Here is a 26977-nt window from a genome sequence, read left to right as displayed (position 1 = left end):
CACTGTATGTATTTATTCATCCATGCACAAAAAAGCGGAAGAGAGCTCAATTTAGTATTCACGCAGTGTAGACGCGGCTGTCTGTGTGCGCGCTTCAGATGTGTGCTCAGAAAACCTCTCTCACAGCGGTCGACTGTTCCACAAACAATCCCGAGCGTCTTTTATGCTCACCTTGTGTCTTTGGGCAGTCCTTATCGAGTCCTGATACGTGAGTTTGAACGAGAACGCACGCGTTGGAGGTAATGAATAGACGGACATTATGTGAAAATGTGGACAGATAATAAAGGTGCCTAATTATACTACAGATATCAATATTTTACGCGTGGCATCGATGCATCGTATCGTCAGACATCGTATCAATCCATATCGATGAATCGTTACACCCCTAATGTATAGTGATGCAGAGAAGTTTGAGAGTGACAGCGTCAAAAATATTAAATAAGCTTTTGAAGATGAAAACCTGCAGTAAAGCTCTCTATTCTTGGTTGCTGCCCCTCAGTTGTGGAATGGCTTAAGTGTTTATTATATCTGGGTGGTTATTTTATTCTTAATATCTTTTTTCTAATATGATATTCTTTTTCTCTTACTGTATTGTAGTTTCTTTGCATTTTTTGAAAATGCACAGAACTTTGGTATACTTTAAGTGCTTTATAAACAGGGGTGCACCATAAGTGGTACACAGGTGCACATGTGCGACCAAAATAAAAAAAATGTGCTGCTATGCAAATGCGTTATTATTACACTTTATAATTATTTCTTTAGGTTGTTATTACATGGATAGACTTGATATCAAACTCTGTACAGCATGTCTTTCGTTTATGTTCACATTAATTTTGTATGAAGACATCTACATAGGCAAAAGTCAATTACACGAATTTTAAAACATAAATATTACGTATTACAAATTGGTATCTTGTAATTACTATATGGCGTGAACGCACCTTAAGTTCAGAGTGCTCATTTGCATAGCGACATGGTTAACAGCTGTTATTACAATTTTAGATTGACAAACTGTAATACGATTTCATTCGAACTGAAAGCGTAAATCTAGGCTATCTGCTGCCATTATCAAAGCATAATTCAAAACTATGACATTTCATTCACTGACGCTCTTCAATCGGTAGCGCATATACTCGCTTGACGGCAACCCGCCAAAATAAAAGCTTGCTGATTTTAAGTTTGAAAATGATGAAAATTCATATTAAAAAAAAACTATACTCACTAAAAAAAAATATATATTTTATTGAATACTCCCTTTTTATTTTAAAATAAAATAGGCTGAAAACATATGTGCACCCCTGTTTATAAATAGTAAAATAATAATAACAATGTTGATTGAAAAAAAGGATTAAGGAACAACAATTGATTAAAATAAACTTTAAAAAGAATCAGAAAATACTACATGGGAAAAAAAACTGACTTTTTCAAAACTTTAGTGACCTTGAATGACATTTACCTGCTTCACATAGATCCGAGACCTTGTAAACAGGTCCACGATCTCAGGATGGTGTCTGCTCTCCTGGTTTCCATGTCCCAGACTAAAATTTGTGTTGCTTCCCCAAGTGTACACTTCAGTAGGGTCTGCGATGAGATCAGATCAACAAAGTGAGTTATGTGCTTGTGTTTGTTAAGATGTGAGGTAACAAATACTGTTTAGTCAAGTCAAAGTTTATTTATAAAGCACTTTTATAAAAACAGCAAGACTGTCGGTTTTAAAAACAAGTTGTTTATCAAAGTGCTGTACACGCACACAAGAATAAAAAAAAACTCTCACATTGCCAGACTATAAAAATAAGTGTTCAGGCTAGATCCAAGTCTCTACTCTTCAAGCGAGAATTCCATCAATCATTTCACCCAAGTTAAACTCAATATGAAGAGTTTATTTGCAATAACAGATAACTTCGGGGGGGGGGGGGTTTAGCTATTTTTAACCTAGTCAAAATAACCCATCTGCAGTTTGATTGAGATTAACTGGAATGCACAATGAAACATGATTTCTGAGAATTGCTAAAAAAGGAGTTATCCATTTTTTGCAAATGAGCTCTTCATATGGTGTGTAACAGCACTGCGTGAGTGTATATAAGCACCGTTTGTTGTTTGCTTTTTGAATCTGATAGTGTGCTTGGATCCAGAAATAGTAATGTCAGACAGACTAAACATGTGTATTGATAAGGAGCAATGTTTGGTTTCAATGATTTTAAAAAAACAAACATACTCTCATTTAATCGCCATCATGTCATTAAAAACCCTCATTTGACTCGGACTGTTATATGTATTCATTCATATCATTCACATGTACACATATTCAATCTTGGAGCATGAAGGTGAATGACTTCGTTTGGACTGATTAATGAAGCCAACAAACACTACTGGTTCTGACGTGTCTAATAACTAGATGTTATGTGTCAATATGCAAAAGTGCTACCGCAGAAGGGAAAATGAAAAAAGTCACTTTTGAAAAAAGACATGCAGGTATAGAATGATATGAGTATGGATAAATGAGGACAGAATTTGAATTACCATAAATACTTCTTTAGCACTGGCACAGTCATAAATATTAATAAGGAAATGAATCCACGTTGATTACCAGTGTTTCGGAACACAACGTGAGCCGGGCGGTCCTTCATGGTGAGGTCTAGGGCAGAAAGACCCTCCTTGTCCTGGATGGACAGCGCTCCACCACGCTGAACATGAACATATAAACATATAAACATATAAAACAGACTGTCATAAAAACCAATAAACCATTGGAACGGGGTGGAAAAGATTTGTTCTGGTGACTCACATTCCACGACTCATGCATCACCCAGGCCAATCGATCAGGCATTATTTGCTTATTCTGAGATTACCGGTCCATGAATATAATAGCCTCTTGGCCAAATTAACAGAAGTGGACTATCACTACTATGACCAAAATTCCAAAATCAACCAGTTTTGGATCGGGAAAAAAGCACATTGTTTGCTTTCAGTTCATTTCATCAAGGCTGCATTTATTTGATGTTTTAAGTTTGTGTTCTTTGATTAATAGAAGGCTCAAAAGAACAGCATTTCATTGAAATATAAATCTTTTTTATATAAAATACATATTTTTATATAAAAATATAAACTTTACAAATGTCTTTACTGTCACTTTTGATCAATTTAATGCATCCTTTCTGAATAAAATTATACATTTCTTAATTCTTCCTTACCTCAGACATTTAAATGGTACTGTAATACAGATTGCCCGAAAATATGAAGCAGTAAAAACTGTTTTCAACATTGATAATAATCAGAAATTTTTCTTGAGCTGCAAATCAGCATATTAGACTGATTTCTGAAGATCATGTGACACTGAAGACTGAAGTAATGATGCTGAAAATACAGCGCTGCGCCACAGGAATAAATAACATTTTATAATATATTTACATAGAAAACACTTATTTTAAAATATAATAATATTTCACAATATTACTTTATTTTATTAATTTATTTGTAATACAGACTGCTTTCAAAAACATTAAATAATCTTAATTACTCCAAACTTTGAGCAGTAGTGTTTATCGGCACTATACTGGTCATCGGTCACCCTTCTCTCTAAATACTGTATTGGCAGCAGTCAGTGAAACACTGTGAATATTAATGAGGCAGTGCTCACCTTGATGAGCCCCATGAGGCAGTGAATTTGCCCGTAGAAGGCGCTGCGATGCAGTGCTGTCCACCCAGACTCCTTGTCCTTCGCCAGCATGTCGGCGTGTTTGCTGTCCAGGAGCCACTGAAGCAGCTCACGCTTACCCAGAGAGGCCGCGAGGTGCAGAGCCGTGCGTCCAAACTCATCCCGCAGGGTAGCTGCATTGTGACAGTGGACAGACAGAAAGCCCCGCAGCCGGGCCTCCGAGCCGCTGGTCAAAGCAGCGATCACTTCCTCTGCGTGCCTCACAGAGCGGCACTTTGCTGTGCAGTCTGGGCTTCCCAGACTCATTTTAGCTTCCCACCCGCTAAGTTACAACCCCCAAAAAAACCCAAAACACCCACTTCCACCCACAAGCTTGTGCTTTAACTTCTCAGACTAACATAGAAATTAATTTCTCAAATAACTGCATTAAATAAATAAAAAACACAATGAAAAAACGGGGAATAGGTTTAGCCTTTCTGTGAATTCAGGGCGCTAGAATTGTGCATGTGTTGAGATTCCACGGCACCCTAGCGGCCCCGAGAGTGAAGATCTAGCTCATCTCAATCCACCATGTCAGCAACACACTCCACAAAACCTTTGGAACAATCATTGGCATCAAAGAAAATACTCATTTCTCTGTACAAAAACATACAAATATATTCCAGTTTCCTCAAAAAATAAGTTAACTTGTAATCTATCTATATATCGTATTTTACAAAAGGCAAATCCTGTACTGTCCATTCAAGAGTCCATCAACTTTGAGGGGAAAGACTCCTTCCCCCCAAAACGCTCCACCATTTAAGCCTCCATAATTGCAAAAGGTGCCTGAAAAGAAAGAATGGCTTTCAGATTAATATCAACTTCATTATACGACAATACCACCAAAATGGCAACTAAACTGCAAACTTCACCAGATCATACAAAGTTGTGCCTTTATTCATGACTAGACTAGGCTGAAATTTTCCTAAACTTCACAAAAATTAACTAGGCTAACCACATACAGCACTCAAATTAGTTCTGTTTTATGTTTTTTCTTTAGTTATGGATGCTGTTTGTTTGGTTTTGTTGGGGGGGGGGGGTAAATAAGTACATACATGAATAATCTTGCTTTTTAAACTCAATAGTTTATCTAGTAAGAATATTCAATAGTGGACTTTGTTGAGATTATCAGTTTTAATATGTAATAAATATCAAAAAAATGTTGTCATATTTTAAGATTGACAAAACTTTAATGCAAAACATTAAATATATAACAATCACATTAGAAAAGTAGTAATAAATTCAGTAATTAGTAAAATAAATTAAACAAACAAAAGTTTATGGAATAATCTTTTTTTTTTTTTTTTTAGTCTTTTAATGCAGAGTTTCCAAGTCAGTGTTTAACGTAACCTTCAAATCTGCTAGTTATTAACAAAAATGATAAAAAAGTTCACATACTTGAAGAAACATTATGAAGTGCTGCACTTGTAGTTTGACACCTTCACCATCAGCTAAATATGGCTTCAGTCTTACTGCATCAGTTTTTGGATATTACTCATCATTTTGTGATCATAAATGTGTTTAAATCTCAAATAACTGAGCAAACGAGTCAGTTCAAACCATTTGTTACCATCTGGAGACCACACACACCTCTCTCTCTCATTAAAACAGAACCTGACGTCAGTCAGGGACATTATATCAAACTCTGTGATCAAGCTGTAATATTTAGTGGAAATAATGAATCCATTAAAACACGAACCGATCGCGGATATGACATAATAATGTGTGAGATCTGTCATGAAGTCTGTTCTGAGTGACTGACACATCATCATCATCATCATCATCATCATCATATTTATGAACCATATTGGGCTGAACTATGTACTGAAACACTGCCAGATTATCGCTCGCTCACCTGCCGCTAGATGAAAGAAAAGACCATGTTTGTGTTGTCCTCTATGCGGCAGATCCACAGAAACATCTTTAAAGGAAACCTTGATGTTTTGCAGCAAATATGTTGCAGTGGAGTTAGTCGGTTGAGCAAGAGCTAAAACTGTAGACACAAGAGTAAAACGAATTCTGATTGGCCCATCAGACATGTATCCTTACATTTCATTGGACAGTTCAACCTGCAGACTTGTATCGTTGTTTGTCATTGGACGGCTCGGGGTGTAAAAAGGACTTCACAGTTTGCGCTTGTGACACAAACGTGTCTTATTTTATTGTAAACATTCCAGTGATTTATGATTATGCGCATATCTTGTTGACGGACTACACTGTATGCTGGTTGCTAGTGTCATGGCGAGTTGGCAAGGGAGACCCCTCTCTTGCGTCAGCTCAGTGGGGGCGGGGCTTACGGGGCATACCTAACTCATGAGTCACATGACTCATATTATTATATTATATTATATTATATTATATTATATTATATTATATTATATTATATTATATTATAGATAGATAGATAGATAGATAGATAGATAGATAGATAGATAGATAGAATGAATTTACACATATGCAAGGAATTTGTTTTAGTGACAGAAGCTCCACAGTGCAACAGAATGACAGTGACGACAAAACACAGATAATAAAAAGAATAATACACAAATAAACAAACAGACAATGTTAAAAATAGCGAAAACACAATCTCCAAAATGAACATTTTTTTTATGCACAGGTATGTTATGTGCAAATTTGAAATGTAAATAAGTGTGTGTTAAATAAATAAATGTATGACAGTGTTGTGTGTTCCACGTGTTATTGCCACGATAGATAGACAGATAGATAGATAGATAGATAGATAGATAGATAGATAGATAGATAGATAGATAGATAGATAGATAGATAGATAGATAGATAGATAGATAGATAGATAGATAGATAGATAGATAGCTTGTGTTAATGCCAATGAATCCGAGTGAAATAATCGAAAAATAATTTGTATGCCCGTTTGTAAATAAATAAAGCTATTTCGATTATTTTAATTTACGCTTGCAAAAATAATTATAAAAAAATTACTCAGAAACATCATGATTTGTATAGACTACCTTTTTTTAAATGCATAATAAACGCTTGACACCCGTGTTTATGGCATCTATGGGTTGTGTCATGTTTATAATGTTTTATATCAAGAATGTGTAACTATTGGTTTATTTACCTGCACATTCCCGTAAAAGAATGTACCATTTGGAAAACTTCCACAAATGTGCTGTATCTCGCTGGATCGTGTGTGGTCCCTGACGCCCCCTGTTTTCTCGTGTTGGTACAGTCCGGTGAATAGCGCTCAATGTGGATCCCGCGAGCGGCGGGGGGGAGTCATTACAGCGAGCGCAGCGGGACAGGGATGCCGAGCCCCGAGCCTTACAGAAGAAAACACACGATTACAGGTTCCTGGATCTGCGGTGTCTTTTTAAAATATCAGAAACTTTAATAACAGCTCGGACCTTTTGGACAGGATTCGGTCGAATGATTGGGAGAAACTAACGATACTTTTGAAGAAACTCGTTTTTGTATTCTGGACTTGAAAAAGAAGTGACGATACAAACGCACAAAGTGGCGGAATCAGAATAAACGCATCTCGGATCGTTTGCTTACTGCTGAGGAGTTAAAAGTCCAAGGAGGAATCCTCAGTGAAAGAACAAAAAAAGATGTGAGATTTTGCATTAAACGGTTGTTTGAGAAGCGCGAGCACGTTGCTTTCATCTCTGTGGAGAGAAATACTTTCCCGCCGTTTGATTTACATCGCTTCAGAATGTCTGATGTTGGATTGTTGCATTTGTTTCAACTTCAGAGAAAACAAAGGAACATGTGTAACCTGACTCTCTGTGTTTTACTCTTCCTGACGTGTTCCTGCTCGTCCTTATCTTCATGTCCAGCCCATTGCTCCTGCGAAACCACGGTAGTGAACTGTGTTAGCCAAAACTTGAGATCCATCCCACAGCCACTTCCAGAAAACATCACCGTACTTAACATCAGTGGAAACGAAATAAGGAATCTGAACAATGAATCTTTCCCCAAACCGCTGGAACATTTAACAAACCTGTATGTGTCTGGAAGCCAAGTGGAGCAATTAGACTCCACTGTGTTTAAAAACTTGCCACGTTTGCATTTACTTGACCTCAGCAACAATGGGATTTCACAGTTCAGCGTTGAGGCTTTACCTCAAGACAACAAAATTGAGGTTCTAAACCTCAGCAAATCCTTATACAATCACTCCTACATAGGTGTGTTTGCAGATGTTTTCAAACACAGCCTGCCGAAGGTTTCCCATCTTGATTTGTCCAATAATGACCTGGTGCTCCTTCCAGAAGGCATATTCACGGGCTTGTCGGACCTCACTGTTTTGGATTTGAGGAACAACTCCCTTGTTACAATAAGGAATGATACTTTTTGGAATCGGGCACTTAAAGAGTTGGACTTACGAGACAATGCGTTGAAAGTCCTGCCCAACGTGACCCTAGAGAAGCTCAGTTCGATGCCTGATTTGCGAGTCAGACTCTCGGGAAACCCCTGGCGCTGTGATTGCAATATTGAGGACATGCTGATTTGGCTGGAGAGGTATCAGTTCGTGGTAGACAGATTAAACCTAACCTGTTCTGGCCCGGCAGAACTAAAAAATGTCCCACTTTTAACCCTGGAACAATCACAGCTCTCGTGCTGGAGCCACGCCGGAGATGGAATGGACCGTGCGCTGGAGCCCTCCTATGTGTTCTTGGGGATGGTTCTTGCCCTCATTGGGGTCATCTTCCTTCTGGTCCTTTACCTTAACAGGAAAGGGATCAAGAGGTGGATGTACAATATCCGTGACGCGTGCAGAGATCATATGGAGGGATACCATTACAGATACGAGATCAACTCAGACCCGCGGCTAGCCAACCTCAGCCTCAACTCCGATGTGTGACGAGACACATTTGGAGAACTGGCTTGCACAAATGGCACGCAATCATCAGACTCTAGCTTTGCATGAATACATATATAACTGTAGAGGTTTGCTGTGACATGCATTCTTTTCAGTCGGATAGGATGTAACTGGATTTTGCAAGCATCAACCCTGTTATGCTCGCTGCAGGCTCATTCATATATGCTGGTGTGTTGCTATAATGTTGTCCAGTGACGCATGAATCAAGAACATCATACGATTAGAATTCATATTTCCCCTTTTATAAAAGCACAATGGATGGGACTGTGGAGGGAGTCTGTTTTCTTCTGATGAAATCTGAAATTACAGAGTAATCCTTTTGCAATATGTCAGAACAAACTGTAATGTTATTTTTTATAGCTTAGTTCATTTCTTCTGCAAAAAAGAAAAAAAAACGATTCAAACTGCCATGCATGTATTTATGTATTTTTTCATTGATGTAAAATTATGGCAATATCCACTTTTTTATGATGAGTTATTGGTTTTTATATTTACATTTGTTGGCTGGACATAGATCAACTCTTTTCTGGGGGATGCCCTGTTGAATTAAAGGTCTTGCACTGATCTTTTCTCTCCAGTCCAGTGATTTTAGGTTCAGACTTTATGACAAGAGACAGCCTTTTTATATGTATATAATACTTTATTAGTATTTTTTTTTAAATGATTTACCACTGAGATTATTTTTGTATTAAAAATCAGAACTTGAATTGCTTCCTTTTGACATAATCATTAGACCACTACAGTAACAGCACAGCATGCATTATGCATATTTGATTATTTAAATAATATTAAACTAAATGGCATTATTTATTAGACTGAACATACGTCTATCTCACACACACCCAGTATCACATTCTGGAAGACTGTATGAAGATATTTTTCAAGGCTGTTTATCATCCTTCAGGCCGTGAGGATAGACCACGGTAAAACAGGACCTTACACCTACTCAAGGTGCTGAAGCTGCAAAGATTTGCATAACATTTAAAAACATCTGTTCGTGATGGGCCTGCAGATCCCGGCATAATATTAAAACGACAGTCGTGAGAGACATTCACGCAACATCAATCATGACTGATCATTTCCAGAAACAGATTTAATAGCCTGCATTTAGTAGCTTGTTATTTGTGATGTTTATGCTCGAGAAGCACTGAAATCCAATGGGTTTCTTAATGAACATTTCCTGGTCTCGTCGGGCATGTTATTCCAAAGAAAAGCAATTTGTCTTCATTTTTATCAAAGCATAATCATTTTGCCATCTCTTTCAGTTGACGTCACAAATGCCTCCGCTCTAAATCACCTCAGTCTTTTACAAAGCAGTTGTGATTCGATCAATTTTTTTTTTTTTTTTGTAGCATTGTTGCAAGCATGTTAGATTACAGAATTAAAAACAGCATTTCACACTGACTTGAGCCATAAGCTGTCCTCTCATATGTTGGAATCACTGTTTTTCTTTTCATAGCACTCAGGCAATGGTTGGCTATTAAACAATGAAGAAATATGATTAATTATTGACACATGAATATCTGGAATGCAAAAGGCAACAGAAATGATGTAAACAGAACTACATAATGTTACAAAATGTGTAAGCTGTGAGATGTAATGATAAGACTGGTTGCAGAACCTGAGCTGAGTGCTGTATGGGATACTTGTGGCCCATCCAAACAACAGCGCAAATATACATTTCATCTCCATTCAACCTTGTGTGACTACATGCCATTTGCTCTCTTTTAGCTTTGAATGTTATTGTGATGTACTGTAGCTTAACACAAGAATGATTGTTTTGTCTCGAACCGTATTCCAGGTTTGAATCTCATGACATGATCTTTGACGAGGTCAGTGGCGTTAACCATACATTATTCATTTAGCATTCAAGGAATGTAATGTATCAGTATGTGTGTTACATGGGAATTGCACCCTTGATGGCATTGCTATTACTAGCTAGGCAAGCAAACACCTTCCAGAACAAGATAAGTAAAATCTGTTTCACATCTGAAAGTAACTCCACCTGAAAGTTGTTTTTTTACTACCAGACCAAAACAATCAGCGTCATGCAATGTGTTGACCAAGCATTCACATTTGTGTTCTTACATAATATATTTCTGGCCTGGTGTGCGCATTATAACCTCACATGTTTGTTTCTGGTTTATTCAGAATTGGCTGATTGGTGTTTTAAGCTTCTACTACCAAGTTCTCCCAGTTTGAAGTCTTGCGTGAGTACCAGCGCTGTCAGCTCTGTTCGATGGTTTGTTGACATCGTTTGGCCGCAGAGCTGAGCAGGAGCTCGATGGTTGTATCTTTGTGTTGGGTTGAATCTGGCAGCCGATGACACTCCAAGGAATCGCCACACCTTCCCTAGAGGACAGGGCTCGGTCGCCCCTCTCCTGGGAAGGAACAGGTGCTTGCTATCTCACGTTTCCACGGCGACAATCTCGACCTCATGCGCTCGCTGTGCGGCGGGTGACTCTCGGCAGACTTTTATTAACTACGTAGCTCAGACATGCTTGGCAGGGCAGGTGTAATGTGATGGAACAATACGGGCGGGAGAACCTTTAAAAGAGGGCTGGTGCTTTCACTTTGCCATTGCAACCTCTTAATAACCCTTGTGCATATTAAACCTAGACTCCAAATAGATGAAAGCAGGACTGGATATTTCAGCCAACTGAGACTTTTTTACAAACTCACCAACTTTTGACTCTGCTATTCATTTCTCGTTGTAGAAATCTCAGTTTTCTTGAATCTGCTTGTCTTCACATCACTCCCAGCTGCTTTTGTCCCCGACTGTGTTGCCACCTGTTTTACGATTGATCTTTTAATTGTCCATTTATTTTGAATACATAGCCTGCAGCATGAGGCTGACATTCACTTTTATTTATTTTTTATTTTTTGCAGGGCTTGCCTAGGCTTGCATAGCAACTAAATGGTCCACTTTGCAGCTGATTCACCCGACAGGAAGAGGAAGTCTTCTCACTGACACAGAATGTAAGGTGACCAACCGTAGTCTATTTTGTGGAAATTATATTGCAATCATAGGTGGGCATGAAAATATTTTAATTAAAGGCATGGCATTCCTCACAAATTGTTGAACAGATCAAATATCTGTAGATTTTGTAATCAATTTTTGTTCAATTATGATTTCACAAACATAACTTAGGCCCTCACAGGTTGCTATACCGAAGATATGAAGTCGCCTTGTCCACAATGGCCAAACGCATAGAGTAAGGAAGAACTATTCAATTAGTCAGCAAAACCTCAATTAATTCATTAAAAGTAAAGAGTATAATTTCTCGCCTCTGGAATCATTGAATAGAATGAAATAGAAATAGAAATTGATAGAAAATTAACTATAAATAACAACCTTCAGTTCTCCCAAGCACTCCCCCTGTTGGACAAACTGATAGTTTTGTTGTTACTTGCTTTTACCAATTAATATAATGATTGAATTAAACAGACTACAATTTTAATTTAAACTTAATACAGTTATTCATATACCTGGGACACAGCTGAAATGTACCCAAAACTATGTATATGCAACTATAAAAATACTGATTTAGTGTGTTATTTATGATCATAGGTCATTATTTTAGGGACAACTTTTCCTCAGTAGGGTAATGCATGTGGAACTATACTCCAGTGTTAAAAGTATCGCAAAGAAGACTTAGATTACTGTAATACATTACTGGCTAGATGTCCTGCTGTCTTCATAAACAATTTGTTGGTTCAAAAAGCAGCTTTTAAAGTCCTTAACAGATCATTTGATCATATTATCCACATTTTATCATTGCTATCATCTACCTGTTGTGTTGTGATGAAGGATAATGATAAATGTTATGACAAAATACTGCTGCTTAGTACGTGTAGTTTCTCTCTGTTTGATCTTCTATCATGCCATAATCTGGTTACAAAATCTTGTCTGGAATAATCTGGAAATATTTGGGACTTACTCTTGCTTTCCAGACTCGAGACTCGTTTTTCTTCCGAGTCTTGTAATTACATTCCATTAGTCACATCTGAGGAATCAAATATCATTCTGACTTGTCTTTCCTTCATACACCTTTGAATGTCCATACCAATATTCATAATACTCTGTCAGCACCACAGCCTGTTTGCAAATTAAGCATTGTCATCATCTAAACATCATCTTCGTGTTTTTTGAGGGTTTCTTTTCTTCTTTTCTAGATGTGCGGACAAAGAAGAAAAAGGGATGAGCTACTTTGAGAATATATTGTGGAGAGATTTACTAATTAAACTGATTTGACATCTCAAACACATATAGTGGCAATATATACTATCACACTCATAGAGCATACATACCCCATATGTCTCATTATGGCATTAAGGGAAAGGCTCCTTCTGCTTAATATGGAGTTATGATGCATTATACAGTGGCAGTTCATCCCTCCCTGCTGAGTGTTATTAAATGACCGTAGCGATAAATGAAGACGAATACGAGTCGACAGCCTTGCCAGTCCAATGCGGCAGTTCTCTGAGAACAAAATGAGACGTGTGCCTGCAGAAAGGAAAGAATGGCCTTCATTTATTCTGATAAAACACTGTTCTCAGCGCTTGAAATAATACCCTTTGGTTATACCAAGAAAGGTCAACCGTAACAGTGAACAGAGGGGAATTGTGAGTTTGGTTAATGATGATTGGAAGGCGTTTTCATTTTTCAAAGTGATTGGTACATCATTACCATTTGCAGCCTTTGTTACCTGCGCTATGAAAACAAAATCAGGAGACATACCACAACTTAATGCGTGAGTTAAAAAAAATCCAAATTTATTTATTTAATTAAACCTCTTAAATTGCAAACATTATTTTCCCATATACAAATGCAATATACAGTATGCATAACATTTCCATATATTAAATATTTTGCCATATGAAGTAAAAGCATGTACTGTATGAAACCTATTTTTTATATATTAACATGCATATCTAGACCATTCAAATACTTATGAGTAATATGTATGTGTATGCACATGTCTATCCATCCTAAAACCCATTAAAACATGTCGATATTATATAAATGATAAACATGTATTTCAAAATTATTACAAAACATATATAAACTTACTGATTTATGTATATATGTTATTTTAATGAAGTTGTATATATAAATATATATATATATATATATATATATATATATATACAGTATATATAGTTGACATACATGGTTGCTATATATACGTATTACTAAAAAATCATTGTATAGCATATCGTCTATTATTAGCATGTACAATTTAGTATGGGGATTTTATTTATGTTATAAACTTATATCTTCATCTACCCAGAGAATATACTTATGTAAAAATTATATATCGTCTTATAGGTAACATATATGCAATTCCACTCCTGAAATAGGGCAATGTACAGTATATTACATTTCCATATGGGCTGATGAGTTCTGTTGACATAATGATGTTGATCATAATTACACAACTTAATATTGTGTGCAATTTAAACTGTTTTTAACTTAAAGTTTATTTATTATTCGTAGTCCATTTTAAATAAATAAGTAACTTACTGAAATTGTCTTGATAACTGAAAACTGGGCAGTGGATTTTTAGTTCCCAGCATGCTTGACATAGTACTGGATAAGGATAATAAATGTTGATATTAAGTGTTATTTTATTTTATGTTGTTGTTTTTTACTCATAAATTGAAAAACCCCATTATAAAACGCCTAGGAAAATCTCACGGCACCCATAGCAAATCAGCCTTCCGGGTTTTGACGTCACGGCTGCAGCACTCTATATATGAGGTATTTTTAAGTAAACTGGTTTGATTAGTGAATATTTTGGTGTTGAACAAACTAGTCCTCTTGACCCATTTAACATATAAGCAGAGCTGTACGGCTGGCACAAATCGCACAAGAGCCCTCAACCCACTGTCAAGTACTGCGCTGATAGCAACATGCTGTGGCCACATTTCTGGGGTCCTGTGCGTCATGTCATGGTATTTAAGATTTCTATTTTTAATTGAAATCGTCTGCAAGATACCTACACATTAACCTTTAAAGTGTGGTAATACAGTGCATGACGTTTCAGAGAGAAACAGTTAAACAGTTCCTGTGGAGGTGCATTCGTATACAAACGCTGCCTGATGCCTTTAATTTACACAATCGAGCTACAGTCTTTAGTCTTTAAGTATACATGATATAATGCATTATCAGTTTTGAAGGATTGTGCATCACCTGTCTTTTATCATAAATGCACAGCACCAAGGCCAGTTGTAGTCTGATTACCGTGTATATGAACCTACAATCACATTATTCCTGTTGGTTTGACATTGACTGATATCATTTCAGTCTAAAATGTTTACCGCTTAAATTTGGGTCTTCTTCACACAAAGCTATTGTATGACTCAGAAGACATTAAATATAGTGCAGAAGTCTAATTTAAACTCTGATTTGGAGTTTGACAGAATAAATCAGCATGCTCTTTCTTTCTCTGTCCTGAAAATAACATAATATGCTATTAGAACAACATGAGAGAGAGTAAAGGTTTATTTTGGGAAAACTGTTATTTTAATAAGTATGCTAGGCTAGAAAATCAAATAGGATGTGAGTGTACAGCACATCTTTACACCCAGGGGGTGTGTTTTCAGGTTTGACTTGGATCAGAGTTTGAGTCACTTGTGAATCTTCCCTATTTGGACAGAGATAGCTTTCCATGAGGAGGTAAACGACCCAATGTTGTTGTTGTTGTTTTTTTTGATAAGTCTGTGTCCTCTGACAAATCTAATCCTGTTCAGATAAGAATAACTGTGACTGGTATTTCTTCTACAGTAACTCAAGCTAAATTTCCCTTTGCTCTGTCTGGTGCACCTTCATTATGGATTTTGACCTTTTTGCCATCTTTATGGGTAAAATAACAGTTGGTGGTTCAAGTATTGCTGGAATCACTTCTGACATAAAAAGAAAATTAAATCAATAAGCAGAGTCTGATCCTGGAAACTGTGCAGAGCGCCCACTTCATCATCATTCAAGATCTTCACCTAAATCATTTTTTTTTTTCTTGTTAACACTTTACAATAAGGTTCAGTTAACATTAGTTAGCTTATCATGAACTAACAATTAATAATATTTTATGCCATTTATTAGCTAATGTACATTTACAATGTGTTTCAAGTTGAATAAATTCATATTATGAACAAACATGAATTAATAATGAAACTATTTATACATTAATGGTACAGTAAGTGATTTCTGAAAAACGCTGTTGATATTTGAAATCACCAAACACGCCCCTACCCAAAAGGTCACTCCCCTTTCTTGATAGCTCCACCCCCAAACATGCTATACAACACAGGCACCTCCCCATTCATGAGTGGACACGCCCCTTACTGCTAATTGGCTACAAATGTGTTTTGGTGCTCTATCTGAAACCCCTTTCTACAGCGTTTCTCGGAAATCACTTGATTAATGCACAGATTAATAAAACTAGTAAACAATGTTGTTCATTGTTATTCCATTATACTTACATGATAATACATGATAATGTAATTCATAACTAATAATAAAGAATTAGAAAGTTTGAACGTTTACCTCTACCCTCTAAGTCCCACTGAAGTGCTTTGAGTTATTCAGTGTATGTAATTGAGTGACTCATCTTATTTTTTATTTTATTTTTTTCTATTCTATTTGCATCGTTGAATCATTGTTTTCCTGTTTATCCCTGTAAAGCTGATTTGACATAATCTGTACTGTATAAAGTGCTATAGAAATAAAGGTGACTTGACTTTTTTAATAATGGCCAATAGCATTTTGTTTACACGTCAGCCCTGCAAAGCCATATTTGACCATTTTTGACAGCTACAGTTGCATTCAGTTGTATTATATCAGTCTAAAGATTCCACCTTTAGATTTAATATGAAAGTGTTGCTATAAAAAATTGACAAAAAAGCAGGGAGACTGAAGTGCAGAATGATTTAATCAAAATCATATGCATATTTTTGTGGAGAGAGACTTTCAAATGCATATATCTTCTAAATGCAAATGTTTGCTTTGATTTGAATCACATTATCTTATATATAATCTTAAGGCTAACATATTGATTCAAACAACCAAAAAAAGGTAAATTTTTATTTCATGTAGACTAAAGTAGTGACAGATCCATGACTGATTATTGAAAGAAAAAAAAAATGTAGGACGGGGCTTGGTTTTATGCATCAGTTATTGATTGGATGTTGAGATGTGGGCGTGGCTATCAAACGACAAGGCAGATGAGTGTGAAATCGAAGGGGCGGAGTTTAAGAGGACAAAATTATTGGAGAAGTCCTGCATGCATCACCAGTGAGAAGTCTGACCTTTTTTTCTGGAAGATCCAGGTACGACATTTTAATTAAATATTACAAGGTCAAAACAATGACAAAAAATTGAAACATATGCATGGATGAATTGTTCACAATAAGAACTATAACATTTAGAAAATGTATAAAATGCTCTGTTGCATATGTAGGTTATCCATGACTTTCTGTAACACTTGCATCCAAACAACTGGCATTTTAGTAAAACTGCAGAGTTCCTAATCTCGTCCCAATCAGGACATGCGATGACAGGTTTCATTTGTTAATAATAAGGAAATGATGGTAAGTCAGGAGTTGAGTTGTGCTGAGTCAGACTGTGGCAGCTGTGTTCTGTTGTGTTGGAGGAAGACAGCTGTGCTGTGAAATGTAACAACCGATAGCGACTGTGAGCTTGAAGAAAGAGAACATTGCCATCAATCTGTCCACTTACTGGCTGATGGAGGGTCTGTGATAGAAAGCGGATTCAGTTGGAGTTTTAGGGGATGTGTTTCCAAACTAAGACTCTGATCCAAGATCTCGTGAGCTGCAGACTCATATGCAGTCACCTTCAGAGTCAGCATCTGAAATGAAACCTCACAAGCGACTGATTTGATCACTACAGCGGCGTCATGCTAACAGCGCCCCTCACGTGAAGTGTACTCGACTCGATTGATTTCATGAGCATGTTGCTAAGCTAATGATGCAATACTCTAATAAGCATAAAAATACACAGCACACACAAATATTGGGAAAAATAGTATCCATTCACACACCTGTGGAAACTAATAAAAAATTATAATAATAAAGTTTTGATGATAATAATAAAGTTGAGACTTTTCATCTCAGAAATCTCTCAATTCTTTGAGAATTTCTCAAAATTTCAAAATATAAACTCAGAATTTAGATTTTTTTTTTCTCACAGTTTAAAGTTTAAATCTCACAATTCGGATGTTTTTGTTTCCGCTGTGAAATAAAAAATAAAAAGTGTAATTCTTACTTTTTATCTCACAATTCTGAGTTCATATAATGCAATTATGAGTTTATATCTTGCAATTCTGACTTTTTTTTCAGATAAAAATGTGCAATTACCTTATTCATTCATTCATTCATTCATTCATTCATTCTGCGGCAGAAACAGGTTTCCATACACACACCCCTTTAAAACAAATTAAATACAGGAATTTGTTCTGCTAGAGATTTAACTTCTTTCTTCATTAGTAAGAAATTCAGTGAAACAGCTGAAAAAAGTGTTGAAAAAAAATGTTGAAAAACTTAAAGGGGTCATATAATGGTACATGCACTTTTACAAGTTGATTGTACTGAAATGTGTGTTAGCAGTGCCTGTACACAACCATCATAAAATGATAAAAATCCATCCAGTGTTTTTTAATCTCCTTATTTGTTTTACCCTGTCTCAAATCAAATCACACGGTCGGACGCCTCCCACGATGGTTGATTGACAGCAGTGTTTCAACACAGACCCGCCCTTGCTCGTGAGCGAGCTGTCAATCATAGTCCGCGTCATTGTTGATATACGCTGGAGCTGTCTATGAGCAGAATGGCGTCTAGCGATTGTGGTGTTCTGTTCTCGGGTGCAATAATGAACACAGCAGTCATTTTGATGTTCCTAAGTCCGAACCGCTGAAGACACAGTGGCTGAGTTTTGCTTTTGAAGGAATATTCCCCACGAGCAACGTCAATGTTTTCATGTTTGCGAATCATTTTTCACCAGACTGCTTTATAAATGAAGGTCAGTATAAAGCTGGTTTTGCTAAGAAGCTGCTCCTGAAAAAGAATCGGTACCAACTATTCGTGTTCCTGCTGAACCTCCAGAAGAAGTGAGTGTAACGTTTAATTAACCTTTATATTAATCTTTATATTAATCTTTGCAAATCGCTAGCACGCTTCACGATGTATGTGGCTAATGTTTACATTCAGGGTACATGCATGTTTTCTATTTATGACGTTCTCAATATAATTAATAATCCCACGTTTATAATGAACAAAACGTTATGGTTATTGTGTTATTACAAACTGTGTACGCAGGTATTAAAGTTAACATGATAACACTACACTAAGCTTACTTTTGTAGATGGTTTATAACGGTGTCTGTTAAGAAGTAATGTAAAAAATTTAAATAAATAAAAAACGGTTATAACTGCATGAAAATTAATGGTTTCCGCCCTGAGAGTTGTACCTAACACTGCATAGATAACGTTACGCATCACTGACAAGCCTACATTTACCGAATTTATTTTTCATGACCATTAGCTGTAACATCAATCTGTCAATGAACTAACGTATCAGTAAACACATAGCGTTCGTATCTCACTACTCTACCTGACAGTACACACAAAAATAGATAAAAGTGACATTACGTTAACCAACCATTCAGAAACGTCCCTGCTCGAGCCTTAATTGTCGAACTTCTTCGGGCCGTCATCCTTTTCCGGTCCGACTCGGTTCGAATTGATAAGGTTGCACAGTATCCTCAGAGACTCCGCTGCCATTCTTCAAAATATACCCTCAACTGTTGTCAAGGCAACACTCCACGTGTGTTAGGTCAAAACGCCCACAGAACAGAGGGGCGGGGCGAGCAAAGCTCATTAGCATTTAAAAGCACACGCACTAAAACGGTGTGCTGAAAACAGAGCTGTTTTTGAGCAGGTAAAATTAGTGTTATCTTACAATACTAATGAGAATTTTTAATTAAAGTATATTACAAACTTTCAATTTAGACCCTAAAGAAACATATTAGCTTGTACAAAAATTGCATTATATGACCCCTTTAACCAGAAACTTTTCGGTTTTAGAGTGGTTTGAAATATTTTACACTAAAGACTTCTTTCTTCATCTTTTATTTATTTTTATTTTTTTTGTTCAAGCTGTCAAGCTTTGGGCAAAATAAATGTTGGCAGGGGACAGGTCAGGGGAAAAAGAAAGTCTATTTCATGCCTCATTATGCTAAAGCATATGGCTGATAAACACTGAATATTGCTTTTTCCATAAAAGTGAAAAAGCTATACAAATAATCACATTTAGGAGCAGCTCTGTGTGGCAGCCCACATTCAGCATTATCCAACTCAAAGACACACACACACACATTCACAGTGTTGACAGGCTCAGAGAGACAGATAAGTCCACCCTGCAAATACTTTCCTTTCATGTCCAAACAAGAGCAGCTCATTTTATGATCTGGAAGTCGCGGGAAGCCAAAAGAATCAGTAAGGATCACTAAACCCGGTCACTCACAGTAAAGAAAAAATAGGTCAAATATACATATTCACCAGAAAACAAATGATAATATTAATTATGTAATTAGTTTTTCTATACAGGTTCCAAAATTAATTTTAGCCCCTGAATGCTGAGTGAATCTGGACATGAAAGTACTGTATGTATTTGTTTCTGCAGTAAACAAGGTCATGTAGTAAACCTTGCTCATGAGCACTCAGCTCTCATTTTGAGCTCATTACCAGAGATGTAAATGTCATGTAATGGCTCAGGACCTACAGGTAAATGACGTCCTGACATGCTAACAATGCTTGATTGTCTACAGCAACAACAAGAGCAAAATTCCAGCTTTTATTATGTAATAGTTTACCTCTTAGATCCACTGCAGACTCTTTGCCTTCCAATAGAATTCACCTTTCTGAGATTAAAAAAAGGGTTATCTGAATGTATATGTGAAGAGAACTGACCCCATTCAGAAAAGTTCAGATTGCATTTTCTTTTCAAATTATATGATGCCTAATATAGTAGTGTTTATAAGTGCAGTGCATTGTGTAACTGCTGTATTTCTACTTTTCCAAAAGACTGAATTAGTATTTTCATTCAGCCCTTCTGCTGTTTGTGTTCAGACCAATTATATAACACAGATAATCATTTATTAGTTTTTACTTACCCAATCTCGTGGCAAAATGAAACTAATTTACGAGGTGGAGATTTTGTATGAATTTGTATGATGTGAATTGTACGAAAACAAGCGATTTTTAGAAAAAAGGAAGTAGGACCATCCCTAACCTCACCTCTAAACATAACCATCACTGAGATGTAGCAGATTGTACAGAAACTTACAGATAAGATCAAACAAATTAGCGACCAATCCGTAAAACAGTTACAAATTGCAACGAGATGGAGTTGTTTTTACAGTTCATTTTAAATGAGCCTTGGCCCACAGGACACGACGGCGCTTCTGGACCATGTTCACATATGGCTTCCTTTTTGCATTTGCAACTTTTTTGAGACCTGTGGCAGGCATCAAATTTTAAATGAGCTCATTTAGTGGATAAAAGTGTACAATTTATCAGTCTAAACATTTATGTTATCTATGTTCTATTGTGAATAAAATATTGGCTCATGTGATTTGAAAGTCTTTTATTTTTCATTTTATTCAAATTTAAAAAACGTCCCAACATTTACGGAATTCAGGTTGTACACTGCATGACGCCGGTGAATTGCAGAGGTGGTGCAAACATATCACTATGATCAGATGCTTTCTTAATGGCTGCTTTCTCACCGCTGTCATTTTTGTTGTGTATTTATTTTGTTTTTGAGAGGAAAGCTCGCAGCACATATTTACACATTCATCTAAACGTGTGCTCTCAGCAGCACGGACAGCGTCTAAATGTTCGTTAGCAGTATATTGCTTTAATTTTAAGCAAAGAACAAAAAAGAACCTCATTGTGAGTATATCGGTGCCTTGAATCACATTCAGTATCTTGTAAGTTACGTGCATGAGTGCACAAGCAACAAGTTGCTGGCTGCAATTCACTTAACAGCCAGTGGTGTGGCGTCACTAATAAAAAGGGCTTCTGAATTCTACATATAGGCTAGTGTCTTTAAAGTCAAGTGCACACTACAAGACTCCAGCCTTTGATGTTTTCGGTTGCTGACTTGTCTGGCCCTGTCTCAAATGGCACCCTAAACCCTCCTCTGAGTCCGCACTTTCGTGACGTAATGCCGCTTTGACTGTCGGGTAGAAGTCTGCTGTGGTGCTCGCCCCAGTGCGGGCTCAGCAGAAGTGCGTATCGAGGGCACATAACGGCCGCAAAGGGGGCACTCGCGAGCACCCTTCCTAACGCTAAAATGACGAATGGGACACCCTACAGTCTCGTGAACTTAACTGACACGCGCACGTGGCAGCCATTGTACGTCCGCAAGAACGAAAGTGCACATGAAGTGTTCCATTTGGGACAGGGCCTCTGTTGTAGTGTGCACACTTATCATATAGACAACTAATAGCAGATGTCATGACAGATTTCACCTGTTTGACAAATGCATGTTGCACAAGAGCACCAATGAACAGCAGCCAGTGAGTGCAAGAGGAACGGCTTCAGGAAGTGGGAATAATAACATCAACAACAAGAAGAAAACATCTAGCTGCACGTCTCCCCAAGCACTGTCTCATCCAGGTTTTCACCTCTTTTTTCTTAATGTTTCCTTTTCAGTGCCAAAAAAAAAAAACCAACAACAACAGGCCTTTCTTCCCTGTAGTCTGTTAGCATGTTGTCAAGAATCGGCTCTCGTGTTGCTGTTTGTGTAAGAATGTATTCAGGATCAGGCAGAGAGAATGATTATAATTGACTATAATTGAATGCTCATAGTTTGTGATTAGTAGTGTAGCGGTTGCACTGACACGACGGATTACAAGAGACTGTGAGTCTTTATATGTGTGCATGTGTTTTGGAATAGCACTAGCAGTATCCGCTCGATCCACGTCCTCCTCACTCTGACACATGGGCCACATTACTGAACATGTGTAAATCTGGGCGATCTATAGGTTAAAGTTTTAGATTTCTGATGTCAGAAAACCAAGCATCCCAGAATGAGCCATAAAGTTAATACATTTTTTGGACTGTTTTGAGTTCTGAAAATTGTCATTTTAAAGTATGTACACTTATTTCAGTGTTATTTTAGTATAATTGAACTATAATTTTTAATATTTTGAATTAGTTTTATACATTTAGATTTTTATTTCTCTTTTAAACTTAGTTTTAATTTGCCATTTTAATATTTTAATGTCTACAGTTTTTTTTTTTTATTTAAAAGTTTTATACTTAGTTATTTTAGCACTTTAGTGTTATTTTAGCATCACTAGTTTATTTTTTAGTAATATTTAAAACTAGTTTTTATTTTATGTATTCTGTTTTAATTTTCAAGTTTTAGCAGCTAATTTTGCTGTGTTTTTGTAATTTTTACTAGTTTGTTTATGTCTATGTAGTTTTATTTTATTTTTAAAATAAAAGTGGGAAATGTTGCTTTTGAAACTAGCTGTAACTGTTTGTGGCTGTAGAGAAGTGCACAACGCAGGAGTAATCCAATACAAAGTCTTTAATTCCAAGGGTGTTTAATTCTAAGGGTGTTCCCCAAGGATCAACACTTGGTCCTTTGCTTTTTTTGTTTATTTATTGACCTTCCCAAAACTTGTTTACATTCTTCTATCCAGCTTTATGCAGATGATACTGTTATTTATTTTTCCCATTCTGATATTTCATATATTCAGTCCTCTCTGCAGTCAGACTTTAACTCCTTAAAGGATTGGCTATACAAAAACAAACTCGTCCTTAACAAAAAGAAGTCTTGTAGTATGATGTTCTTTAAAAGATGCCATCGTCCTCGCTCTTTTGATTTAGATATTAGTTTTGAAGATGGGTCACTCCTCTCTAAAGTTGTCCTATTTAAATATCTTGGTCTTTGGCTTGATCCCGAATTGTCTTTTAAGCATTACATTGATTGTATTATTAAAAAATCATATGGTTGTCTAAGTTCTCTTTATCGTTCAATTAATTGCTTTTCATTTCAAGTAAGGAAAAGATTAATCTCCCAATTAATTTTTCCTATTATTGACTACGCAGATATTATTTATCAAAATACTTTTGATACTAATTTAAAACCTTTCTTTATGTAGGTTTGTTTTAAGATGTCCTTATAGAACTCATCATTGTATGTTGTATGAAGCTCTCGATTGGCTTCAACCTAAATCCAGAAGGCAATATCACTGGTTTCAGTTTCTCTTCAAATGTATTTATTTTAATTGTCCTTATTTAAAACCGTTTTTGATTCCATTTTCATCTACTTATTCTCTTCACCATATGCAGTATCCGTATTTTCTTGTTCCTAGAATTTTTACTGAAGTCGGTCGAAGGTCTTTTCGGTATAATGCTCCCTCTGACTGGAACAATCTCCCTTCTTTCCTTAGATCAATTACATCTTTCCCTCTCTTCAGGATTAATTCTCATTTGAAAATAACCTGCTTATGTTTTTAATTTTGGGTTGAGAATTGCCTTTAGGTTATATCAACTTCTGTCTATTATTTTTGATATATATATATATTTTTTTTTCAGGGTGTTTGTATATTTGGTTTTTCATGCTTGTATTAAAATTTATGTTTTCTTGTATGTATATGCTTTTGTTTATAGTTGTAGACTGTGGGTGGGTGAATGGGGGAGTGAGCTGTTATTTGTCTAAGTGTTTTTTTTTTTTTTTTGTGTACATTACTTGTTTTATTTTGTATTGTTTAATGTATGCGCTATTGGGTCCCCCTTGAAAATGAGATGAAGCATCTCAAGGGGCTTTCCCTTAATAAATTCAAATTTAAACACAATGGAATGGAGAATAACCAGGAGAACGAACTACCACAAACACATCAACTCTAACACAATACAGGACAAAAGAACTCAGGAAAACACAGGGCTTAAATAAGAGACAAACAAGATAATTAACAAGGTACAGCTGAACAGAATGACAATCAGGCAACAGAGGAAAAACTAGGTCACAGGGGAGGGAGGGCGCCCTGGAGGCTGGTGCAGGGCAGGCACAGGGCAAGGAAGGCCTCCAGGGCAGATCTGGGAGTTCAGGAGGCAATGAAGGTGCTGGGCATTCAGGAGGCCATGACCGATGAGTTGTCGTGGCCTTGTCCAAGGTCCCAGGCTCAGCCACTATGGCCACGGATATATGGGCACTGGAGGGCCCTCTGGAGGAGCGGAGCTGGCTGGGACCAGCAGAGCCTCAGGAGACAAAGGAGGTCTGGACGGGACCAACGGAGACGAAAAAGATGAAGGAGGGCTGGACTCCCGGTTGAGCTCTGCGCCGTGAGTGGGCTCCCTGTTGAGCACTGGAGAGCGGATGGGGGCTGAAAACTCTGGAGGAAGCACCATATCCATGAGTTCCAGTGTATGCACTGGAGCCGACTCTTTCCCTGGGCTGAAGACTGGGTGGATTCTGGAACGGGAGTGGCCTCTGGAGCGAATGAGATGATCCCGATGTTCAGGGATGTGGAGGTCTTGGTAGCAGGCTTGGGGTGAGTTGGAATGCTCAACTGTTTATGAGATGGGACAGGATGAGGGACTTCAGCAATAGTCAGAACCATTAAGCCAGAGAATTAAATTAATGGACTCGACAGGACAAACTACAATCAAGAGACAGGAACCGAATGACTCCCTCACCAAGTCCCATCTGAAAACAAACACGGAGCATACGATCACTCCAACTCACTAGATGGGAGAATTCCACATATTCCTGCACATACTGCTCCAGAGGACGACCGTCTTGACGGATGGATGAAAGCTAGTCTTCAGCCCAATTCATCTTTTGTGGGTCCTGTATTCTGTAATGGTTTGTGGCTGTAGAGAAGTGCACGACGCAGGAGTAATCCAATACAAAGTCTTTAATTCCGACTTAAACTCAGTGGAATGGAGAATAACCAGGAAAACAAACTGCCTCAACTCAAAATAACACAATACAGAACAAAGGAACTCAGGAAAACACAGGCCTTAAATAATAACAGACAAATGAGATAATTAACAAGGCACAGCTGAACAGCATGACATAATCAGGCAAGAAAGGAAAAACTAGGTCACAGGGGAAACACACAGAATGTGACACTATAGCTACAGCTATAGCTGAAATAAAAAGTTTTTTTTTTAAAATATTTTATTTTATTTCAAGTAACTTTTTTTATGGTTTTAGTTTAAAGTTTTAGTTTTAGTTAACTGTAATCACCCTGCTTCAAGTTAAACCTAAGAAAAAGAGCCCTTAAAATTGAGCAGTTATTACATTGCAAGAGATGTTACTTGCAAACAGATCAGTTATTACTGTATTTGCTAGGCAAGTGTTAATTTTTGCCCTGCCTATAATTAATAACTACTATGTGTGAAGAACCAATGTTTTGCACAAGAACAAATGAGTGTTGGTTGAACTCACAAAAAAAAAAAAGCATCTCTGGAACGTCACGACACACATTATTGAGCATCTGGTAATGAGATGTGCATCAGTGGTGCATGAGAGAGAGAATAATGATCACACACAGCCTGCACAGAGACACACACTCTTACATTACCACCGCATATTAGACTTATTTTTCAAGATAGGTATGAGCTCTCCATGATGTGAACAGTGTGTCCTGCTCTCCCGCGTCTCTCTGCCCTCAAGACACACACAGGTTTACTCAGCCTGACCCTGTCGACAGGGACATAAAGCTCTGTTCTTTGGGACACACAGTATGTGGGAGATTTATAACTAACTGCTTTTAATTACTTCAATGTACCGTTTACCTTCTGTTCTCAGGAGGAATGAACAAACAAGTTCCACTGTGCCACTTTACAGAGAAGAATTCACACACCTGAATACCTGCTTAGACTTCAGTATACAATACATGAACTGATTTGTTCAATGTTCATGTTTAGTTAAATCACACAGCAGGCTGGAGAACGCCATCTTATTAAAAGAAATAAATAAAAAAAAAAATAATAATAATTTAAAGACTTTTTGTGTGAAACAAACATACATTTTGAAGATTCAAAATTCATTCAGCTTTTTTCATACAACAACACTTAAAAGTGATCACGACTGTTTCAAAAGGCAAAGAAGTAAAGAAAATTGACCACTGCATCATGATGTGCTGCGATAGCAACAACATACACTTTCAATGTGGAGGGTGACAGCCTATGCTCTAACCTCTCTTACAGGAATGAAAGCACGACTCTATTCGGGCACCTGAGCTTCCCCGAATCGACTCCAGATCAGCTGGACCACTTGGGGATGGAGAACGTGAACTAGGGAACGTCGTGAGAGCGCATAGGCTGCACGATTGAGCTCCCCGGGAATGTAGACAGCGTACAGCGACTTGAGCCACTTCT

The 26977-nt window shown here is 37.1% G+C and overlaps 3 protein-coding genes across 5 annotated transcripts in view; 1 reads left to right on the top strand and 2 right to left on the bottom strand.

Moving 5' to 3' along the window:
- The window catches only part of ibtk (inhibitor of Bruton agammaglobulinemia tyrosine kinase), a 46114-nt gene extending 40427 nt beyond the window's left edge, over nt 1-5687 (bottom strand). The window contains exons 1-4 of one of the 2 annotated variants that reach the window (XM_058745873.1): nt 5550-5687; nt 3638-4480; nt 2588-2684; nt 1457-1581 (exon numbers count right to left, since the gene is read on the bottom strand). In XM_058745873.1, the coding sequence (XP_058601856.1) occupies nt 1457-1581; nt 2588-2684; nt 3638-3961 (546 nt within the window). In that variant the 5' untranslated portion in view covers nt 3962-4480; nt 5550-5687. Of the gene's footprint in view, nt 1-1456; nt 1582-2520; nt 2685-3637; nt 4481-5549 lie in introns of those variants that run through there. The other variant, XM_058745874.1, reaches the window with a different exon arrangement.
- A 1240-nt stretch (nt 5688-6927) lies between these two features.
- On the top strand, nt 6928-9117 carry tpbgb (trophoblast glycoprotein b). The gene has a single exon (XM_058745885.1). It carries the CDS (start codon nt 7386-7388, stop codon nt 8532-8534), a length of 1149 nt encoding a protein of 382 aa, XP_058601868.1. The 5' UTR covers nt 6928-7385; the 3' UTR covers nt 8535-9117.
- Nucleotides 9118-23996: 14879 nt separating this feature from the next.
- On the bottom strand, nt 23997-25571 carry LOC131521298 (mediator of DNA damage checkpoint protein 1-like). Of its 2 annotated transcripts, none has more exons than XR_009266253.1 (2): nt 25335-25571; nt 23997-25158 (listed from the first exon to the last, which is right to left on the bottom strand). XR_009266253.1 is itself a non-coding variant. In XM_058745890.1 (2 exons), the coding sequence occupies exons 1-2, from the start codon at nt 25314-25316 to the stop codon at nt 24779-24781; spliced, it is 411 nt and encodes a 136-aa protein (XP_058601873.1). In that variant the 5' UTR covers nt 25317-25571; the 3' UTR covers nt 24133-24778. The 2 variants fall into 2 exon arrangements, 1 of the variants encoding a protein (XP_058601873.1); XM_058745890.1 differs by having other exon boundaries at nt 24133-25158; nt 25286-25571.
- Nucleotides 25572-26977: the final 1406 nt, after the last annotated feature.

The sequence above is a fragment of the Onychostoma macrolepis genome, chromosome 16 (genome assembly GCF_012432095.1).
Source record: "Onychostoma macrolepis isolate SWU-2019 chromosome 16, ASM1243209v1, whole genome shotgun sequence".
Classification (NCBI taxonomy): domain Eukaryota; kingdom Metazoa; phylum Chordata; class Actinopteri; order Cypriniformes; family Cyprinidae; genus Onychostoma; species Onychostoma macrolepis.
Note: the sequence above shows the minus strand (reverse complement) of the source record. Positions and strands in the feature narration are given on the sequence as shown.

What these genes read in the sequence shown, in the direction of transcription:
- tpbgb (XM_058745885.1), top strand. Translation starts at nt 7,386, where the DNA reads ATGTCTGATGTTGGATTGTTGCATTTGTTTCAACTTCAGAGAAAACAA.
- LOC131521298 (XM_058745890.1), bottom strand. Translation starts at nt 25,316, where the DNA reads ATGCTCCGTGTTTGTTTTCAGATGGGACTTG. An exon ending in TTGTTTTCAGATGGGACTTG is followed by an intron (nt 25,159 to 25,285) that starts GTGAGGGAGTCA and finishes TCTCATAAACAG; the next exon opens with TTGAGCATTCCAACTCACCC.